The 23,882-nt window shown below is 36.9% G+C and overlaps 1 protein-coding gene across 2 annotated transcripts in view; it reads right to left on the minus strand.

Moving 5' to 3' along the window:
* AK5 (adenylate kinase 5) overlaps positions 1 to 23,882 on the minus strand; it is a gene marked incomplete at its 3' end in the record, with an annotated part of 91,455 nt that overhangs the window by 24,564 nt on the left and 43,009 nt on the right. For both annotated transcript variants that reach the window (XM_082003171.1, XM_082003172.1), the window contains exons 6-7: positions 19,141 to 19,231; positions 12,673 to 12,749 (exon numbers count right to left, since the gene is read on the minus strand). In XM_082003171.1, coding sequence (XP_081859297.1) covers positions 12,673 to 12,749; positions 19,141 to 19,231 — 168 coding nt within the window. The remainder of the gene's footprint in view (positions 1 to 12,672; positions 12,750 to 19,140; positions 19,232 to 23,882) is intronic.

A 23,882-nucleotide genomic window follows, 5' to 3' on the forward strand; every position in this document is an offset into this window, starting at 1 on the left:
TTTTTTTTCAGACAGAATTGAACAGCACCCAGCTGGGATGGAAAGAGGTCCTGAAAGCCTGGTCTCTAGGGAAGCTGTAAGAAAAGTCAGGAGGAACAAATTAGAACAGTTGGGCTACAATTAATTTGGTTTTGATGACAAGGTATTCCTACACAGTTTTCACTATTCTATACTTAAACTCGACTTGGAACCCTTTTGTTTCACCGCTTTCCTCCCAATCTCCTCAAAACTACAACCAGTTTTTCTGCTGATCTGAGTGAAGAGCTAGATTTGCTGTTTGGCTTGCAGTCCCTTGTAGAGAGTGACAAAGACTGGCATCCTTGTTAATGCCGGTCCCCTCATTTACATTTGACAATACCTATTTCTAATTGTGTCTTTCTAGTAAGTAAACTGTGAATGGCTTAACATATATTGGCCTGAAACCACTGTTCTGCCTGGTTACCAAAGTGCTTTGGAAAATAACTGTTGTATTTAGGAAGTGACCACATGAGGAAAAGTCCCACCATTTACTAGATCGCTAATTACTAGATAGCATTTTACACCATTTACACATTGCCATCGGGGATACTGTGATTTAGCAGCAGAATTGTCTCTATTCTCGGTATAGCTGTTTCCATTTAGTTACCAGCAAAGTGAGGAAGTTTATAATCTTATATGTAATGAGCTCTGAAGAATGGTGGGTAGTCTATAATTTCAGATGCCTTTAGAGCCGGGTTATATCTACAAATATTATCTGGAAATGTATCAATTAGTGGGGCATAGCCAACCGTGTGACTGCTTAAATAATATCAACAGTACGTTAAAATGATTGCTAAATAGAGAATTTTGCTACCTGTAAAGAATCTCTTATCTGACATTTGCCTTTAGAGTTGGAAAATGCAGGCTTCTGACTGTATTCTGACTTCTTGTCACTAAGCTTGTTATTAGTAAATATCTGACTAGTAGTAGGTACTTCACAAGTTAATGAGTTTAAGTTACTGCCTGTCATTGCTCGGTTGTGAAGTAGCTTCCATAATAAAACAAACTGACAGTAAATCGTAGCATATAATAAGGAAATGAGAGAGAATTCTGAAGATCTTTGAGTTTTGCTACTAATGAATTAGGACTCTTAAGTCATATTATTTTAAAGAAAGCAATAAGATACTATTTTATTTTTTTTAAATCTAATGATGGGATATTTTCTTCATAGGATTTAATGGCAGCTGTTGTGAATGTTTGTTACCTGATGAAATCAGAAAGCTTTTCTGTTACACATTAATAACCTCTGCTCCAGTCCTTCTTGGTTTTGTTTTTTGGTAACATGGAAAAGAAAAAAAAGTTCTATCTTATCACCTTGTTGTTTGAATGCTTCATGAAAATAGTGGCGAAAAGTGCCTGATACATTTTATTCAGTCTTCTAACAGATCTAACAAGAGTTCCTCTTAGAAACTTACTAAAGAGGATAAATAATCAGGGATTAAGAAGAAAAGAGGCAGTAAAGTGAGACTGAATTTCAAATACAGCATGATTGTTGCCTAAAATTATGTTAAATTTTCAAAATTGAATTTGAGAACGTAAATATTCAAAGGAACATGTCAGGCACAAATTATTTAAACGAATAAAAACCACATTTCTCTCCCTAAAAATATTTGTTGAGAATTGAACTTAATGTTTAAGAGGGGAAAAAAAAAAAAAGGCAGCATAGACAAACACAACTTTAAGACAGAATGACATAACGTACACTGTATGACTATGTAGATTTTATCTTTGCCATCTCGCCAGCATCCCTTTGATGGGAATGTATATAACCATCAACTTCTCAGTACACTGTAGTTGTATAATTCTCCCTTTTCTGTTAAGGATGCAAAACGCTTGTACTCCTGTAGCATTTTATTTCTTCAAACACTACAGTTCCACATAAATCTTCCCTGTGCTTCCTTTGGGAATAGAGGCAAGGGCATTATTACCATTTTAGCAGAGATAGTAGGTGACTTGTCGATGTAAACACAGTTACATATGCAAGCAGAACTAGGTTTAGCACTTAGATTTCCCCTTTCATCTCTTTAGCCTGTAGTATATTTACTTTGAGTTCTTAGTCCTTAATAAAGTAATATTAAATGAAATCTCAAATGTTTGCTGATAATGCTTCTACCTCTAGGACCCTTAAAATCAACTTTAGCTCTCAATTAAATAAACTCTCACTGATTAAGAACAGTTTAGGGAATCGGAAAGCAGTATGAGATATCTGTTGAACACTGTCTGCATATACAATTTGTCTGCTTGAGCACAGTCCAGTCTGTCACAATCTGTGTAGTTTTAGAGTTCGACATGTGTTTGCAACTGGATTTAATGGGCATATACCTAATCACAGAGGATGGTCTTTCAGATTAGATGTATGCAGCCTCTAATTATAAAAATGTGGTCATCACTGAGTGGAGTCCTTATATATTGCAACCCATAAAGACCCTGAGCAAGCTTTAGCTAGGCAAAGTTAAGCATTGGAAGAAATTTGGGCTAGCCAGAACTCAGTTGTGAAATTTGTCTTTTAAATTCCTGTTTTCTTCCTGTAAGAGTGAATGTTTGGTTTTGATGAGATATATTGGGTTAGCTGCATGCTTTATGTATGGGTAATGGTCCCTGGGAACAGATTTTTATGAGCCGTACAGTTGCTTGCCATGAAATTTGATTTATGATTCAAGTCACTTTTTGAGGCTGAGTTGCTTTCTGCAAGCTGAGTGTTAAAGTATGCCTCTGGAAAGCAGGGATGGCTGTGCTCTGACCTCTTCTGGTCCAGAACTAATGAATATGTGTAAATAAGATAAGAAACTGTAGAGAATACATTCAGACTTCAAGGTTTTTTTCCCCTGAAAGGCATATTTTCTTATACAGTTCATTCTGCTCAGCAGAGTGGAGTTATTTGGTCAAAAGGGACTAATAGTAGTTAAGATCAGAGAACAGTGCCAATGTTTTTGGGGGTGATTTTTGTTTGCTTGGAGTGCATATAACTAGAAAGTGCAACAAAAATCAGTGTTCGTAATAGCATCTACAAAATGCTGACATTATTAGATCGCTATGATTCCCTTTTACTTTTGGGTTTCTAGCAAAGGCAAGAATCTCTGCCATTATTCTTTTAAAATAAGCCTTATTATCAGTTCTGAAAATAAAACAAATTTATACCTATAGAGAGGTAGAGCTTACCTCATTTTTAACACTTGTAAACCAAGACAGAGTTATCTGGCTTTTAAAGATATGCAACATTTTTTCAGATTTTTTCATTCTTGTTCTTTGATAGCATAAAGAAGAGTACCTTATAGTTTAGAGGGGAAAAATCAAAACCTGTTTGCTATAGTGGGGACGGGGTTTTGTTTTTAACTTCTGTAGGTTTTTTTTAATGGCAAAAAATACATGTGATTATTAAGCATGAAAATGAAAGCAAAATTTATTTACTTTCATATTGATTTCCAGACACTAGGAAACTGGAAAAAAATTCAGAGTAATTAACTTTTAAGGGCAAACTTACTGACCAAGGTATGCCATAAAAATACCCCTCCCAGCATGATAGTAGCATTTTGCTAGATTAGAGCAGAATAAGAGTGTTCTGGTAAACCAAACACTTAATTTGCAATTTTTATATTGCATTTAAAAGACTGAACTAGAGGGGACAACATTATATCTAACTTGAAGAAGAACTGGGTCTTGATTTTTAAATATCTTTGTGTTTGAAGACACCTGAGACACTTGACACCCGTATATTATCTGTGCATAGTCATTATCTATCGCTCATTTTAAAATACTTTTGTCACATACGGTATTCAGCTACTTTTCAGTGGATGTGCATTTATAGAAAGTTCCCAGTGCCTACAAAATTATTCCCAAGTTATCACTGTTTTTCCTTTAGTATTTTTCCTCCCTGTAAATAGCCCTCACTCCTTAAATGATTCTTCTCTATTTGGAGAATTTATGCTGCTTGGTATAAATTCTCCCAGGGGCTTTTTGTTACATCAAGCCACTGCAGCAGAGAAGCACAGCAGGGGACCTTCCAGGGCATTTGAGCTGCAAACTTGGCGCTGCTTAGCTCCTTTTCTCAGACTGCTAACAACAATGCTAATGAATGGATGCCTCAAATCATACATCATTGGCACTATATGCAGGGTCTGTCTGCCCTGAACTGCTACATTGGCTTCTGAGGGCTGGAATTCAGTGGTTTGAGGTTTTTTTGGTTGTGGTTGGTTTTGTGTTGTATTTTTTTTAAGTTTAGATTAAAAAGGTTTTTCTGCAGGCCGGTCTCAATTAAATTTCCGAAAAGAAAGATAAAAATGCTTTGATAAGGTTCAACTGGTGAAACTCAGTAATTGCTTCTCTTAGAAGAACTGAAAGTTTAAGGTGTTACTTTCCACAGATAATCTACAAAATGTTATGCTTCTGCTTCTATGCATCACCATGGCACCACCCATTTATTTTGTGAACGTGAGCTCCATTGTTTTATGAAAATAAACTCAATGACAGGTGCAGTAACTCATAAGTAGTAACCTGTCATTAATTTTAAAGATTTGTTCCAGGAACTCAAACTCTCTTTAGGAATATAAACAGCAAAGGAGTCAAGGGCAGAATGTAACTTTCAGTTGTAATCTGAATTTTCTAAGGACATTTAATTTTCTTAGAGAGAGAGAGAGAGAAAGAGATACACACACACACTTCTATTTCATTCTTTAAGATGAAAGTATTTGTCCTCTATTATATATGTCTACAATGGGCAGTATGCTCAAAAATGTCTTTTCTATCGCTTGCTCTCCTTCTGAGCTCTTTCTAGCCTGAATCCAGTGCCACACATTGCAGCACTCACCCAAGATTCTGTATAGTAACGTGTTTGATATAAAGCTCTGACCTTACCAGTCATAATTCAGCACTGCCAGTGAAAAAAAAGAAAGAAGAGGTTGTTTAGTTTCAGGACGGTACCACTGCCTTTCCCTTGAGTGGCAGATGATCAGGTCTTGAGACAGTGAATAAGGGCTGCTGACACTGCTATGCCCTAATCACATTAGCCGTTTAAAAAAAGACACATGCACAGATACATAATTCACAGACACTAACACAGAATTGCAGCAGAGAGAAAGAGGGAAGAAATGTCAACCCAGGAAATGTAGCTAATGAGAACAGACCTTTTAAAATACGAAAGTAGAGCATCAGCTGAAAGATCTTGGCACAGAGAACTACAACAATAGTGTGTTGTAAAAATAAGACTAGTGTGTGGCCTCAGATCCTATGATTTGCTGCTATTAAGATAAAAGTTGACAGCTGTGCTCAAATTTTACCTCTCAAAGACCTTCTCTGCTTAACCAAGCATATTCTAGGTTTACCAAAACACCTTTTTATGTTGTATTAGGTAGTTTTATAACTTTCAGTAAGGAATTTTTACAGTATTTATAAATAACTTCTCTGTTAAGAAGGAATTTAACGATGGGAAGAAACAGTCCACTGATCTGAGATGCACTACTGTGAAGGAATTCTAATACTAGGCTACTACTCATTCCTTATGACTGGTATTTAAGTCCAAATTGCCTAAAGTTGACTGCACAGTCATGGGATACATGAGGAGTAAAAAGACACCAAATAGGAAACATATGGCTTCCTGAAAATACACAGAGGATTGTTTTTTTTAAGTGTTTCCAATGTACACAGAGAAGCTACCCTTCTGCTTCAATGCAATACAAGTAAGTTATTTAAAGAGCAGTTTTGTATACCATATAGCATCCTTGCACTCACTGCAGTTTAATATGTAACTGTAAAAATCTATAGTATGTACTTTCAGAGTGATTAAGAAATATTAATGTGCTTTATAAAAAGCTGTTTCTTCTTCAATGCTTTAAAATCCAGGAATTGTTGCTACAAATATTTTTTAGGAAGGGCTTTGGTGGCTGTCTTTAGGGATGCTGGGCTATGTGAACAGAACTTGTCCACAGCCCTGAGTAAGGTGTCTAAATCTAGGAGGTGGGGATTTAAAATAAACCTTTGCATTTCATTATCAGTTTTAGGTGCAATATGAAATATTCTGATGTGGATCCTATTTGCATCAACTGTGTCAGATGCCTGATATTCCCCAAGAATCATGCAGGTTGTCTGGGCTGTAAAGATAGACATGTAAAATGCAGAACTCATAAATTTAGCTGTAAAGTTATATTTTGTTCATGAAAGGATAAGGCCTTAGTTTGCCAGCAGAGGGGCAAGGTGGTGTGAGGAAAGGACATATGCTATCCTAGTGCTATTGCCTAGAAAAACAAGGGTGAGATACTGTAAACGGTAATACTTTTTTCTACCAACATCTTCCACAAGCCACAGAGAAGAGCTTCCTAAGTTACTGCAAAAGTATTCAATAGAGCATAAATGCAGCACATCTTGAAGAATGATGTTGTCGCTGTTGTTTAAATCTCCAGTAACTCACATGAGCTCACCATCCTTGTAACCAAGTCCTCATGCCCTGTACTGCCCACCAGAGCTGCATGCAACAACTTTTCATTCAAAATCAGAAAAGAAATGAGGATGCAAAGACTTCAACTAACCTTGGGAGTTCAGTCCCCCCTAATATATGTATCGTCAGAAAGTAAATCCAAATAACGTCTGTGAAAGGAGGAGCAAATACCTGGTTCTGGTGTTCCAAAGAAAAAATGCAGATTGAGTCTAAGGCAATTTTTCTTGACCGTTTTGCTATGGTTTTCATGGGGAAAAATTGAGCAGTAGGCTTTCTTTCACATGCCTTTGCTACAGTGTACAGTGGTGCTTTTGAAAGACAAAAATAATTCTTAAAAAAATATATAGAAGCACCAAAATACACGTGCTCTGAGCTTTTTAAGGGAGCACTTTGTAACAGGCAAACTGTAGTACTTTGTTTCTAGAGCTGATTTTTTTAAAGCATTTAATAGGATAGTTCCCATGGCAACTTGAACTGAACAGATTGTTCGTTGACTTCAATACATTTCTATTAAACATCTTTTCTCTGTAGTTAGGCCTGCATCTCGAGCTCTTTCATCTCTTTGGATGCTTATGCATTATCTCTTTTTGCAGATATCCTTAAACTAGATTGGACTCCACCTTTTTGTACTCTTTAACAAAAACAAATATTGAGAGAACAGAGTTTCACAATCATTCTCTGACTTTCCTACAGTCCATTTTCTTTTCTATTGTGTATTCCTGTTTTAATCAGTTTCCTCTGTAGAACCAGAATCTGTAATTCAAATTGATACCTGCCTATCAGCGAAAAAGAAATGGACACTGCAGAAATGTTCAGCATTAAAAGCCCAAATGGCTTCTGGATACTCTTGGCCATTTTACTGAGACCTGTAACAACTAATGCTGCACAGTATATATGAATAAAACTGCTGTTATACTAGAAGTTCCTTATGTTCTCAAGTAAAGAGAAAGCACATGATTAATACAGTACATTCTAGACCTGACCCCTTAAAGAGTTTAATCATCGTTTATCTAATTTTGAAAGGTAGCCTTAGAAGTCCCAATGAAAATTTCTCCTGCTAATGGAGATGTGCAGTTTGCTCTTTGTCATATTGTAATGTTAACCCCTGGAGCACTGTGTCTGAAGGGTTAAATAAATTACTTGGACTGAATTTTCAATGTAGAGAAAATGGAGTCAAAACACAGTGACAACTGATATGAAACATAGTAAATGGAGGAAAATGGTCTTTGGTTTAATCCACACAGCTTTAGTTAAATGAGGCTTTCAATTTACTGTTGCTCGTCAGTTTTAGGAATATTTGTGTTCTGCTTCCACATTGAAAAGACTTTCAGGGCCTATTCATTATCTCCCTCGAATATTTAAGTTTCAAGCTATGCTAATCAGGCCGGAAATGTTGTTACAGTCTCGGTAGCAATGGAGTCTGTTTTTCATCAGTTCGCTTAAATCTTTCCTCCTGCTCCCCTAAAGCCTAGATTTGTATGTGCTCTGGGTGGGAAATGACAGCGAGCTGTAAGAAGAATTGTCACTACATGGCAACAACTTTTAATCAAGAGCTTGTTTCCTCTCATTAGATTGAGACTAAGTGTCTTTGAGGGCTTTTTTCCTCCACTTCATTTTGGTTTTGCTTGTTGCTTTTCAAGTGAGCTGTCACATTTTCTAATTATAAAATGTTCTGCACTTGCAGCAAAGATTGGGTTATGCAATTTTCTTAATTCAATAGATTGCTTGTCACTGCTAAACAGAAAACCTTTTATTATATTTCAGTCTTTTTTTACATCTATTTTTTCTAGGTCTTTGACATACTTAAGAGGGGGGGAAAAAAGGCAATCTCTTCTCTGCAGGTGCCGTTGCATTTACCTAATTGCATACGTAAATGCAGTCTGATTCTGGAAGGACATGGAAATGGCTCAGTTACGAACTGGTAACTTCCTTTGAGTCACAAAAGTGTGTCTCCATGTTTTGTAGATGTGAAATATATGGCGCTCCCCCGATTAGAAGAGTATAAGTATATGTTTAAAGTTTTTACTTGAAGTTTACCTGATTTTTCATTTTTCCCAAATTTTAAAGTTATTAATTATAACTTGTTCAGGAGTGTGTTCACTCTAAATATTTCTTAGACTAGCTAAGGTTGTATTGAAAGACTTGTTTGCGCAAGAAAATAACTGGATGCTCTTTTCCTCTGGAACTCTTTGATATGGTTCACTGACGCAAATTTTTTATACTCCTTTTTGGTCTGAATGCACTTGAAATAAGCCAAATATTAGGTTTCTAATTAAAAATCCAATTCTTAAAGATAAAACTTGTCTGATCTCTGGAAACAAGTGGCATTATATTGACAGCCTCTCTGGCAAAGTTGAGAAATTGAATGGCAAGTGTAAATGAACACAGTGAGAAGTGAAAACCTGTATCACACTTGAGAGCATTCCAGCAGCAAAAGACAATCCTTATTAAACCAGATGCTAGTCAAGACAGCGATAGTCTCTCCAAATTGAGACTATTCTATAAAGCACTGGTCTTTCCCCATTAGAAGCTATGCTGTTGCTCCCAAAAATGAGTGTCCCAAAACATACTCCTGGTATCTTAATATGGGTGAAAAATATCTGAAACTTATCCGTTTACTGTGCTTTTATGTTTTTCAATCAAGTCATGAGTAGTGTAATCATTACTTCAGATAAGGCTATAGAGATTGCTACCACGTGAAACTTTGGCTGGTTCTTCCACAGGGCATTCTCAGAGAGGTACAGTCTGCTTTTATTTTTATTTTTTGGAAGAATATATTTTGGGCAGTCATTCTAAAAACCTAGATTATTCCTTCTGCAATACAGCATCTGACAGCTACAGATCTGAGAAAGAACAGAAAAATAGTTACTAGTGATTTGGAGAAAAAAATTGTTGTTTTCTTTTTTAAAGTGGGTATTTCCCTCCTCCCTTTCAATGCTGTAAGGACTTGGTGATTACAAGTGTTCTAGTTCTTGAAGCATTCATGCATAGCTGGTAGAAAACAATCAGCTTGCTTTTAATGTAGTTACATGAATTTAATTGAATGTCCATTTATAAAATGTACAATACAAAGCTCAAGCTTTTTGAGTTATTGTTAATTCAATTTTCCCTGCATAGTTCTCAAGAAAAGCCAGATCTTGGCCTGTGTTAGTGTTGCTTTGCACTGTTTCAACAACAGGTACTAAGTGTTTCTCAAAGCACATTGCTGTACTTTGGAGCAATCCTAGATGAGCTGATGACTACATCGGTAGCTGGAATCACACCACTCATTCTCCTTGTTCCTACCTGCCAGTAAGAGAGGTTATTCTGGAAGAAGTAGTGTAGATCTGAAGAACTCTGATACTCCTCTGTTGGCTTAGTTTACACTGGAAATTTTCCTGGCTCATTCCAAGTATTAGAAAATGCAAAGGTATCTGTGCACATCCATTTCATCTGTGCCAAGTGATACTCATTCCCAGCTGCGGCTTTGTCTTCAGAACATGTTCTGTGCTTCTCTAGCCCCCAACTCCTCTTGTTCAGTGACTACCAAGATGTTCTGCTAAAATTCAGCCATTTTTAGCAGCTCAGCTCTGTAAGGTTGCTTAGAAACCAGCCTTCTTATCCCACACATTCTCATGACAGATTTCCTATGCAATAACATCACTGCATGACACATTTGTACCCAGACATGCGTTCCTTTTCCACTTGAGACTCTCTGAGTACAGGTTGTTGGTGCTTCACACAATTCATAAACATCATGTGGTAAATCACTGGAGTATTAAATCACTGTCGCAGTCAAAATGAGCTCAAGTTTCAAACATGAGCAGTTCCTCACTCCTGAATTTAGCTATTGATCTTTTCTTCCTGAGATTAATTTCTAATATTGTTTTTCAGACTGGGTAGCTAGGTGATGTTATGACCTTACGGTAATCTCCACTCCCTTTTTTGCTTCTGTATGTAATACTTGCCTGCACCATTTAAAAATTTAGATGGTAAGGGCTTTTGGTTGCAATTGCTTTCTCCTTTATGTTTTCTTTATATTTGTACAAGGCATATCGTATGAACTGTGTATAAAAATATTTATTAGTAATGGAAATATTTATGTCTTTTACAATGTCGCTAATAAGTATCAAAGATATAAACTTGCAGTTGGAGAGTCATTGTCAGCCACTTCATATTTACATATTTACTCTGACTGAAGGGTTTTAGAACTCTTTTTACTTCATTTCTCCTTCTCTGTTCGATAACAGTATTGCACTCTTGTCAGAATGGCAGTGTGTTGGTCTGGCAAAATAATGAGAAAAGCTAACCACCACATCTGGCAGAAAGAGTATTTGCTATTGACAAAGACAATAAGGCCCCATTGTAGTAGTCTTGTTTAGTCTCACATAAGAACCACATGTAACTTCATTCAAAACTGCAGTCAGTGCTTTTATGACTGTGCAATATATCATCAGTGAAGCATATAGTTTGAAATAATAAATTAGTATAATTTTCATATCTTTCTGTTAATTTTATTTTGTAACTATAAAATTTGTGCTTATTATTTGAACAGCATTTCAAACATTATGAACCAAGAGTATAATTTCTTTAGTGTTCATACTCTGCCAAAAGAATGTATTTAGAATGTCATTAAAATGCAAAATTTAACATCAACATAATCCGAACATGATTTAAATATACATTCTGCTTTATAGGGCATAAAGGCCTAAACCCTGCAATAAAGAACTAGTACAGTCAAGACAAAGATGACAAGAAACTTAAGGGAGTTTCCTGGGGCAGAGAATGTTTTAAGAAGGATTGATTAAAAAATAGCATTTTAAATGGGATTGGGAGACAGAGGCAAGCTATCTGCTTGAAAGAAGTCAAACTGAAATAACTGAGCCAAAAAGAACAGTAAAAGGATCATGAATTAATGGAAATGAATAGGCTAGAACAAATAACATGTTGCAGGTGAGGATAAAGTGTTGCATTGAATACTGTGAAAGAAAACAAATGAATAAATGGATGATACTGAAAGAAAATTCAGTTTTCTTGGTCCTGATTTTGTCACTAGCTTTAAAATTTCACAAGAAAAGATATCTTTTGCGAATAATGAGGAAAGAGGTGAGAAAATTCACAACTGCATTTAGTTGAATTATAACAGAAACACAAAATTACATTCTTTGACAAGCTGCTCACAAATCTAAGAGAAGTGTTTGTGGTATTTGTGAAGAAAATGCAAGCACAGTCGTGCAAAAGTGAAAGGCAGGAAGCAAAACATAGAAAAACACCACCCTTAAGTATGGCAGTGATAGTCAGATGGCTTAGATTTTTTTTTTTTAATTATAAGTAATTCTTTTAATGCTTATCCAGAGCACAGTAACAAGAATAATAATGCTTATCCTTAGCACAGTATCCAAGCCCCAGGACCCTCCCATGTTTCAATTTGTGCCCACTGCCTCTCATCCTGCCACTGGGCACCATTGAAAAGAGCCTGTCTCCATCTTCCTTGTACCCTCCCTTCAGATTTCTGTACACATTGATGAGATTCCACCCCTGAGCCTTCTCTTTTCCAGGCTGAACACTTCCAGCCCTTTGCTGGACTCTCTTAAGTAGCTCCATATGTTGTAACAGTGAGCCCAGAACTGGACACAGTACTCCAGATGTGGCCTTAGCAGTGCTGAGGTGAAGATTAGAGAGGAAAGAGGTATAGAATCTTTTTTCCTCTCTAGTCTTCTTTCTTCCTATGTAGAAGGAAAACACTATCAAAATTTAGTTTTTAGATGTGGATAGAATGGGATCAGTAGAAAGGCTGGTTTCAACACACTGTAAGCATTTGTTGGTTTTATTCTTAAAAAACAATCTTCTTTGCAAGGGGAGAATGTTTGATTTGGTTTTAGTTACATTTCACACTTTCTGTAATTTTGTGCCTCGCTTGAAAAAATGTTTTACTCTTCTTAAATATATGGTAGACTTACAGTGCATTCCAACAGTTCTATTTGCCAACATTTTAAAATTTGTGGAGGAAACTCAGCAATGTACAGTAATGGAAGATATGGGCTCTTAATACCACAATAATACTCATTCTTTTCTCATAACCAGAAAGCAACCTCTGTGTATCATGAATTTACTTATATTGCACTTAAAAAGCCCCTTGGCTCAGGTACCCTTAAAGTTCCACCACCTTGTTCAGACAAACTATGTAGAACAGTATGTACATAAACTAGAAAACTATCTAGAGAGAGGCCATATATACATAAAATTACCTGGTCTTCAAAGTCAAATTCTGTATAAACAGTATCTCCAGAATCCATAATGAGACTGCAATCAAGTTCATTTGGCCCTAAAATGAGAAAGAAAATTAGACTTCAGAAATGGATTGGAAATTTTCACTTTATGTGATGGAACACTATAATATTTCCAGTTATCTGCATGCGTGCAAAAACTGTGATCCAAGGAATCATTTAGATGTGCTAGAGTACCCGGGTGAATGGCATGCTGGTAACAAAGCCTTCAAAGCATCCATAAAAGCTATCACAAACCTTAATAAACAGTGAATCGTTTCAGCTAGCTTGCAAACTTATTGGGCAGGGTGTTCTGTGTGCCATGACTTGCAATTGTAAAATTGCCACAGGGATCTTGGCTCAGGGGAGAATATAAACTATGTTTAGGAAAGGGAAAGGAAATACTGACTAATTGGTGTTTAGCAGATAAGGATCATGGAGTGATGTTGACGGGGGGGACCAAAGCAGCATGCTTCCAGCAGCAACAGTCCCCATTCCTATCCTAGCCTTTTCCAAGGCAACAGTGTGGCTCTGCCCCTTCTCCCTGTCACCTTCCTGGCAGGATCAGCAAGTCATGCAGCCTCTTGCACTGGGGTGACAAAATTCAGTTGCTGAGAAGCCTTGAGCTGGCTGAGCTTTACAGTTTAGCTTCAGCTGAACTGCTAAGGTGCAGGAGAACAGAAATTTGGCTTGGTATCTCAAGAAGTCATGTAGGAGGGTAGTCATTGCTAAACCAGAATGGGAGGAAAAACTACTATTCATCTTCTTATATAAAACATAGGAAGTGTGTAGCATGGGCATCATACTCGTATTCTGGCATTATCACCCTATTTAGATTATCTCGTTCCTGGGCAATGAGGAAGGAAACAGTCTCCTGTGCCCTCCAGATGGTACAGCCATAAACCAAATCCTACACGTATTCAACACGCATTAAAATGTCAATAGGTGTGTGACTACAGGAGTATTTTTCACAGCATTATTAAAATGAGAATAATAAAAATACTGTAATGACACACAAATCTAAAAATTGTAACCAGCCAGTAGCCACAGGTGAGTCTAATCTTCATGTGGGGAGCAACAGGTAACACCAGGGGAAGTGTAAGATGTGCTTTGTTTTGTGCCCTCATGTCCCCAGTCAGACAAGATCACTGATGTGTAATAATCTATGTAGGTGGTGAACTAAACATCACTAAGAGAGAGAATAGAGGAGAGGAACTGGATGTCATGATGACTAAAACCATAACTGCTTGGTAGAGATGATGATTCCAGGGTGTCTTAAGTTGCAATCCATATTACAATTGCTGCCAAATTAGTCTCTGATGCAACTCTTTGTACTACGTAAGAGATACCAGGGAAAGACTTGGGTCTACCATCTGCCAGTGTTTTTGGGTTTTGGGTGTTGTTTTTTTCCCCCTAATGTTCATGTATGCTTTATCAGATGGCTATAAAAAAAAAAAAACAGAAAGGGATTATACTCTTGCTACTGTAGAATGTTACATGTATATATGCAGCATGTTCTCTGGTATATACACTTTATGCTCTTTTGAAAATACCTGTCTGTAAGATATATGCAAGCAAACAGGTTTACAACTGCTAAAAGAATCTTAATTTTTTCATTTATTTTACACAGCTGACATCTCTCTCTCAACATTGTCATTGTTAATAATATAATTTAACTAAGCCTAAGTTGTCACCAGCACTGGCCTACCTTGACACATCAATCACTTTTAAAGGCACCTGTGTGCAAGTATTTGATTAACTGTCACTTAACTACCAAGAGCAGTGTGTGTCCTTAGCTAGAAATGTTAATATGAAATATGGTGCCGCAAACTTAAATGTAAAGGTCAGGCTGAAAATGAATACTCATGCATAATGTATCTTCAGTGATAAAAGCCATAATAGTTATACAATTTTAATATGGTCAAGCATCTTAAGGCCTTTTTTCTTGAACCAGGACACCAGTTTCCTTGGGGAAGCATAGCTCCTTTCCAGGGTATATCCAAGGGAGGTCAGGAAAATTGAAAATATGTGTCTTTTCTTTCTCGGTTCAGTGAAAACTAACAAAACCCATGACCGTCTATCACTGAACTGTATACAGACTTCTCTATGCTTCTCAAGTTGCCTAAAGACAAACCTACCAGAAATTAATTGAAGCAAAAGGCTACTCCCAGGACAAGCTAAAGTAATGAGGGGACATATAAGAGTACTTGGGTATCCCTGGTGCAGTATGAATAAGCATGAGTAGTTTGCTATTCTCCAGCTCAGTTTGTTGTTGCAGGGAGCATATTTCGCTAAGTTTGGACTAAATCTTGCTAAAACAGGTCTTCTAGGGGAGGATAACAGGCTCACTAACTCATCACTAGTATTTGTGGCAGCAAAAGTGTACGAGACAAATTGCTACTTTGCAGGGTACTGCAAGTCGGTAATCCTGGTGGCAGGCAAAGCTGCTGACAAGGCTAAAACTGAGGGGAGAGTGTTTTAAAAGAGTGGATAATTCAAAACTCAGCTCAAGTTTTCTAAGCCCAAGTTTCAATCAGCAACGTTTTCTGTAAAACTTGAGACAATGTTCAGCTATTGAAGGAGAAACACACAATGCTGGCTTAAGGAAAAGAGGAGGATCAGTTAAAGCATTTTGAAGCGAACACACCCTGCTGCTTTCAGTAAGTCTGCAGGCTGCACATCTTGTGTTGTGACAACAGAACAGTTGATCATCAGTTAAATTTCATTGCTTTTTCTGAATTGCATTGTTTTTCCTTTGATAGGTTGGTACACTGAGAACTAGGCTATTAAAAAAAAAAAAAAGAAAACACCAAAACAACTTGTTTACTGTTAAGAAGAAAGTCTTACAGTCTAAATTGTCCTAATTCCTTTCAAAGGGATGCCCCATTCCACCAGACCATCTCAGCTCTTGGTGTGCTTGTATGAACCTATTGCAAATGATCTGAGTATGATCTGAGTAACTGTATCAATTTCAAAAGGGGAAACTCAACAGTTTAAAAAAAACCAAACCATTAAAAGCTCTACTGCCATGGAGAAATAGCTTGCAAGCACCTGATCTGAAAAGGTACTCTTAAGACTTAATATGCTTCCTCAATTTCAGTGCATGCATAAAGTTAGTAAGGGAAACCTGGTCATTTTCATGCGCCCTGTGTTTTCCTTAGGGAGAAAACAGAGAAGATTTTATTAGGTACAGTACTGCACAATTAAAAAATAAATCAGTTGGAAGTTTTTATTAAATCCCTGTTAACTGAATAATCAGCTCTCCAGGGAGGAGCAGGCTGCTGAAAATGAAACAGCAGGTCAGCTAGAATGCATTCCTTTTTTTTGCTACACTTTATTAATGATACCTTCAACATCAAGATACAAAGATTTGTCCTGCTAGGAACCTAAGAGGATCCAATGACACAGCACTGAGGGATGAGATGAATTAATTGGTGGCTGCAGTTGTACAAGGGTGTGCTGACAGGAGCTACTCCTGCCAGGTCTGACAGTCAGAGAGAATGACTCCTCTGTCCGTGGAGGCATGCAGGGCTGTGCTCAGTTGCTTTCTTCACCATGAGGCTGTACTTTTAAATTTTATGCTGTATTTTATGTATTGTTTTGTTGCTGCCAAGCTGAATTGCACAGGATTGGTCATGGACAGCTGAGAGAGTATGGCTGTTATGGGCAGATATGTGATTCCTACCACAGAAATATACCCCAGAACCCAGAGGCATCATTGCCTAAATATCTCTGGTACTATAAAATGTTTCCATGTTCTGAGCCTGGGTGCGTGTCACTTTCTCTGAAAGTCTGTTCATCCTTAAGTTTTCATGAATGCAAATGTCAAGCATTACTTTTTCACAGTTCACTGAATTCATTTATACAATGAGACTAAACGGTACTGATCTGTCTAAATTTATCTGTAGTTGTTTAACTTCCCGTTATAAGGTAGCTATACCCCATCATGTGAGTTAAGCAAGTCTGCTCCTTGGACCATTTGTGTTTTGGCAAATCAGTTAACATATTTCCAATCCTTGGTTAAACTGTTTACTCATTTCAAATTCTGGTAGCAATTCTATTCAATATGGTCATTGGCTTAAATATGCCTGTACTCATATTTTAACAACTATAGTATTTGCACTGTTCAACACTGTCATAAAAGTAATCTAAGACTACCCTGTGAACCATGTTGCATCTCTTAACAGCATGTTTAAGCTCAATAAAGTAAAAAGGTCTTTTTAAGTTATGGAACATGCTCTTAAGCACTGTCTAATAACTCAATACATGTTGCACACAAGCACTTGGGCAAGACAAATGCTTAGAAGATGAAATTTCAAGTGGAATATAATAGAAATAATTTACTGAAGGACTGATTAGCATTATAATGATTACATTTTAATTTTGTTCTCAGTAGGATGCTTCTAATACAAATTTTATTGAAACCTTACACAGTTGAGTTTCATGGCAGGTTGTTGCTCTTGGCAACAGTCTTACATGTTGTAGAAGGCAACAATGAAAAAATAGTATTTTAATCTATAAAACTATTTAGTTCTTTCAGCATATATTCTTACAGAGTCGATTACAACTGGATTCTACAGGTATAACATATGAGTTAGATTGATGTGGAAGCATAAAAATATTAGAAATACTATGTTTACGTTAGCCATCAGGAACTAAAATACGTTGCAATGTCACTAATAAGACTAAAAGACAAAAAGTGAGATCAAGGCAATGCTGGAATTGCAACCCCTAGAAATTAAATATCTGGTCTCGTAGGATCTCTAGAAAGCCTACTTTGACTCTCCTTACTATTACTGGTGCTCAGGTTAGGTACCAATTAGATGATTGTGGCATGGCTTCTGGTAAAGTTCATAGCTCTCGAATTATTTTGGTGAGGAATTTATTAAGTAGATCAGACTGTCAAGAAACTGACTGGAACTAATCCAGAATCACAACCAATTTGTGCAAATTGTTTAGCTTTTGTCAATCAGTTTGTCAGACCTAGCACCTTTATGCCACTTCTTTCCTCTTCTTGCTATTCAGTACTTAGCTCATTTAATTAGGGAGTTCACAGATAATTATCAATACAGTGCTATACAGTGGGAATGCCATTTTAGGTTTGGAATCAATCTCTTGCCTCTAGGAATAAGGGTAAGCACAAAAGAGGCAAGCGTGCCTCTTAATGGAGAAAGCTAGTAGTCTATTCTTGTATGCATCTTAGCTGACCACTAGAAACCTGGTTTTTTTCTTTAGCTAATGCACTTTTTATCATTCTCAATCTCCCCACTCCCCCACCCCTGCTTTGATAATTCATCTTTATCTCGTTTTGAACATTATCAAAAATAGCATTTTTGCTGGGTGGGTTTTGTAGGCTAGCTAGCTTGGAAGCCCCTTTCAAATCTTCAAAATACGGCCTGATCTTTCTGTCTGAAGCACTGCTCTTTGCAAATGTCTTGCTAGTAGAAAGAAGTAATTTGCCCTTTGTCAAAAAGAGGTAATAGATGTATTGCTACTACTAGACTTCATTGTGCTACATCAATTCCTCCTTCCTTGGCAGCCCCCAGATGATTCTTCACGATTACAAATAACTAAAGCTACCCTGTCTGCCAACTATGGCAGATAAGTTTTCCCTTAAAGAGAGGAGAGATCAGATACACTATTTTCTCTACTATACATACCTAATCTCTGTTTTAATAAAGGTAGTAAATTTTACAGGAAAATATTTCACCTAGAATTTTCTTTTTGTGTGCTGTTTCACAAGACGTTTATGACCTCATCTACCTATATAACCCTCATGGTCTACTTGGAAGGCAGCCAGGAATGACATCTGTAAAAAGAAAAAGTTGTGAAGTTACTAAGGAACATTTCCCTGTTCCCCTCAAGCAAAATATTTCTGACAGATGTCATGGATTTTCAATGCTTTGATTTTCTGCTTCAATTCTATTGCAGTCCTTTGTCCCTCAGAGGCTTTTCCTTTGAGGACGTTCAAGCCTCAGTAAGCACAAATAAAAATTATATATTTATTGATTATAAATCTCCCAAACGCCTGACTTGTATTCGCACACAGTTTCAGAATTAGTACCAGTTACTAGGGAGGAAGTATGATCATTAATCTCATAGGACTGGTTTTCTGGTGAACACCAAGGTATCATCTGGAACTGAAACAGACACCGGACAACTAGAATCAATCAACTTGTAAAGTATTTGTACTAAAGATATAGTTTTTTAGTCAACTATCAATAGTATTTTAAGGTGAGCTTGGAGATAAACAAGATGTTAGGTGGGTTGTATGAAGTTTCCAAGTGTAAAAAGATTTTTTTTTTTTCCCCCCCTTGGTTGTGCAAATGTTTGAAGTCGGTCAAGACTTTGCTACAGTACATACATACTTGAGGAATATGAAAAAGGCATACCACCGATGTCAAATGCAGTATAAAAAAATGTGATTCTTTAAATCTTATGTTAACTCACCTGCTGCAGCCTCTTTGTTTGCAAATAGTTTATTGTCAACTGCTGAACTTATGTCAAAGAACACTTCTTCTTCATCTCTGTCTGCATCAAACTAAAAAAAAACAAAACAAAAACAAAACAAAAAACCCAAAAGGTTGTCAATCAGACAACTACTTGGCTGAACATCAACATATAACACTTCTCAACTCAAACCTTCTTGATAAGAACCTTTCTATATTTCTGTGTGCTGTCCACTACTTTAGGTATGAATGATTTTAATTGTGACTTAAAACAAAACTAATTTTGTAAACCATTTTGCCTGTTTTTAATGGTTTGTCAGGAACAGAAGCTACAGTAAAATTGACTTGCTCTCAGATAATGAAGTTTCAACGCAGAAAGTAACAATAGTAATGCATATTACTTTTTCCACCATTGGATGGTTGAAAAAAATGACAGTGTAGAGACCAGAAATGTGATTACTTTATTGCCACTTCTTTTCAGAGATTAGCATAATTAACTATTTAATTTGCATGTGAAAAACTTTCAGCAAATTCTGAATTGTCTGAAACCAATTTTTTTGACATGTACGTGTGAACGATTTCTTCAAGTAGTTGAGCAAAATTCTTAGGAAAAAGTAAACTATTTCTGAAAGTCCCCTAATTATGTAGGAAAGAAAGCTTTTCTTGCTCTCACACTAGCAGAAAGTGTATTTGCTTAGTAATAAATTAATAAAATCAGGAAAGCCAAGGTCCTTTAAGATGGCAAATTATTAATTTCTTACCATTTTAAACTTTTTTCACTTATTCTGTCTTTTGCCTAAATTCGGATAGTGATTCTCCCAAGTTTTTTCTCAGCTCTGTCTGACAGGTTCTTTTTATGGCCAGGTGAAATGCTTGACAGTGGGTTTGTGTTTTTTCTTATCATATTTATCAAACTTCATTCATTTAGAGCATCACTTATTGAGGCTTTCTTTGGAAAAGAAATTGGACATTTTATTACTGTTGTTTGGGGTTTTTTTTCTTATTTCTTGAATTGAGGCCAGGTACATTACTATGGAAAAAGGGAATACTGTAACCTCGAGTTACAGGAGCAAGTAAATAATGGTCACATCAGATGACTGTCATTCAGTGCATGCCCCCATGTATAAGAGTCACTGTTTTCAATCATACAAAACTGTATCTTCAATGTAATATGTTTTAGTATGCAGAATGAACCCCAGGGTAAAAAGCATTACGCTAGTGATTGCAAGCTCATGAACTTCAGTGGGCTCTTTCTTCCAAGTCCAAGACTGCTGAGCATCTTTTCAGATGTCTTGCCAACACCTGCCTGTCTCATGGTAAAAATAACAGGCAGGGGAAAAAACTTGGAGAGAGAATCACAGAATCACAGTATCATTAAGGTTGGAAAGGACCTTAGAGATCATCAAGTCCAACCATCAATCCAACACCACCATGCCCACTAAACCATGTCCTGAAGTGCCACGTCCACACAGTTTTTGAATACTTCCAGTGATGGTGACTCCACCACCTCCCTGGGCAGCCTGTTCCAATGCTTGACCACTCTCTCAGTAAAGAAATTTCTCCTAATATCTAGTCTAAATATTTAGAAGTAAGTCTAAGTAAAGTTCAAACCCCACTAGGAACTTTGCTGCAGAAGCTTATATTTATAGAGTTGAAGTTGTTTTCCAAATACGTATCTCAGAATATAGCCTGATACTTAATGAGATAATTTGAGATTGAATTGCTTGTCTAACACCCACCATTGCAAAATCAGTATCACTCTCTTCATTATGCCTTATGATACTTATGTATTATCTGTATTACTTAAGTTTTCTGTCACTGGTAATGAAATTTGCTTTCTTATGGAATTTTCCGTCAGCACTTCAAGGTAAAGTTGGAGGCAAGTATCAGCCTAAGAATAATTATTCAGACTGGCAGATGTCAGAAATAGTCGAAAAACAGGGAAAGCACATCAAAGAGACAGAGTGATTCGACAAACTGGGTCTGTGTGAATGAAAGAAAATAGAAGCTTGTGAGAGGCCAGAGTATACTATAGAGAGGCAACCATTGTAGAAAGTTTGCTGCCAGTACTCTTAATTCTCAATATCTGAATGCTCAAATCTTAATTGGTATTAGTCCTGACTTAAATCATTAAGTTCTTAACATTTAGTTTTATGCTTAGAGTTAATTTCCATCACAGATGAGCCTACTGTAATTATCAATACATCGAGTTTTCTGACTGGCTCGAAATGGAATTTCTGGCTCTGATCCTGAGGACCACTCAGAAGTTTGTCCTGTGATGCAGCACAGTTGTCCATCTGTCTGGGTAGACATTTATGCATTCTTGAGAAGTTCTCTTGCCATTCAGTGTTAATCAAAACTCAAAGCATTATTTTTTATTTATAAAGCAGACATTTGTTGGAAAGATTACATCTTAACTTGTGTCAAAACTGAGGCTTGTGGAAGAACAGGTCTTGAATGTAGCTGTTGGGATACTGATGGGCAATTTATTATCCATGCACAAAGAGCAGCTTTGGAATTTCCTTGTTGATAAGAAAAGTGTATTGATCTCTCTGAATTCTTCTGCACTGGTCTGTCTCTGAAGAATTGTGGGGATATGCTTTTCTTCTGTTGCTTCTCAGCAAAAAAAGTATGTTTCATTAGATATGCTAGGGAAGATCTATGATATTATGTTTGTGGGTATGTGTATGCATAAAAACCAGTAAATTATAATCAGGTTGTGTCTGATCATTACTGTGTAGGTCACACCACTCTTGGAGAGATGACAGGCTTGCCTTCTCATTAGTAGCATTCCTCTGAATAATCCAGTTTACCATGAAAAAACACATGATCAATCTCCAAATGTTCTGAAGGTTCCAAGAATTTGAAACATCAACTTCCCTCATTCAAAGAACACCAGCTGTGCTTCAGTACTCTGAAAAATCTAGGCTTTGTAATGAAAGCCTATATTGCCACCCAAAGAAAACCAATTATCTGAACCTTGCACGTGGACTTGGTATTACTAGGTAATACCCTGAGCCACAGGAAGGCAAGGTATCTTTCACAGAGAAAATATTTTTGAAGGAAACTAAGTAACCATGTGAGTTCTGTACTTCATTGAATTGCTAAACATTTTAAAATTAAATCCTTTGATAATTATTGGAGGCTTGAATAAAACATAAGGCACTCAAACAACCCTATTCACAAAGAACAAACAGCTGTAAAACTCGTATTTTTAGTAGAACATGTCTAAATCAATAGGTTGCTTTCCCTACTGAAAACAAATCCCTATTTGCTTCAAAACATAGCTCTTTGCAACTAAATTATCTACTGGTATCTTTATGGATTGCTCAGTTTAATCACAGTCAAGGCCTATGTCTTATAGAAATATAACTTTATTAAACATGCTACTGAAAGCATTTGCAATAAACAAGATGTTACCTGTATTGTTATCTTAATTGATACGATCTTTATCAGCAACACAGGAAGAAGCAAAAAGTATCTCTTACCTGTGAGGTCACTGGGGTTTGAGGTCTGAACTCACTCTACAGCGTTTCCCTCAATGAGGCACTAATGGGGTTTTGGAACTTCGCTACCTCTGTTTTCCTGGGGCAGGAAAAGATGAGGGAGGACCTCAGAGGACAAGAGAATCGCATTTCTTTAAGAAACCAGCCTAAATCTTTGAGCCAAGAAAGGTTTCATAAACCTTTCTGAAGTACATTTTGGGGGCTACGCTTGCTAAGAATCTAGTAAATTCCTTCCCCCGCCCAACACGTACATGTGGAAGCTGCGGTGCAGCAATCTCCACATCCCTTCTTTAAGTGGTCCTGCTTCCAAGATTTATCACCCTGTGATGAAGGAAAGTACAAGTGGCTTTTTCTACCTTCTCTCCCCTCAGTCAGTTCAATAATGGTGTATCTGTAGGAGGAAGAGGTAATACAGCATTATCTGTGAGGATGTGAATTTACCATACCCACACACTAGTTACACCACACACTGTTCTGCTCCCATGTGGTTTGGGGGAACACATCCCAAGGATTAAAGCATGAACAAGAACAGATCTCTGAAGTCTCCAAGCTTTCCTTTTAGTTGAGTTACTGATAGTTTTGCTTTGCTCTGACATCCTGATTTAGTAAAAAAATGACTAGTAGAAAAAATGACTAGTACAAGTCATGTACCTCAGTATATACTGGCGGGGTTTTGGGTTTGGGTTTTTTTTTTTTTAATAAATGATGACTGGCATAACGATGAATCTTCTGGAAAGTTTATCCCAGTTTCACATGAACATTGTTGAATTGGAGGATTTGATGTTGGCACAGTCATATAAAAATGATGGAAAATATTTTCTAGATCTTCTGCATTGTAAATAATTGTTCTATAGAAAGCAGGTTGTACTTGCTGTTCTCAGAGAGAAAATTATTATTGTTTCTAAATAAGCACCCAAGAAATCCTACCCAACAGGAGTTTTACAGAAAAATTGTCCAAGTTGTTCATCATTGCGAATCTCACTGGTCAATGATGATAAATGGAGGTTTGGTAATGCCATGTATCGAGTTAGAGAAAAAAGTGCACAAAGACACAAAGCCTTTGCAGGTGGTTTATCCAAAATGACAGACCCAAAATAGGGGGAGATCATAATAGCCTTTCAAATTGGGGTACAGGAAAACTAGAAAGAAATCTAGTTGCAGCAGACTCGCAGGGAATTCTTGTCTGTGCACTTTGAAATACAGTTAGAAATGGAGAAAGCATAAAAACCCCCTAAGC

This window comes from Phaethon aethereus (assembly GCF_964289735.1).
Source record: "Phaethon aethereus genome assembly, chromosome: 8".
Lineage (NCBI taxonomy): Eukaryota > Metazoa > Chordata > Aves > Phaethontiformes > Phaethontidae > Phaethon > Phaethon aethereus.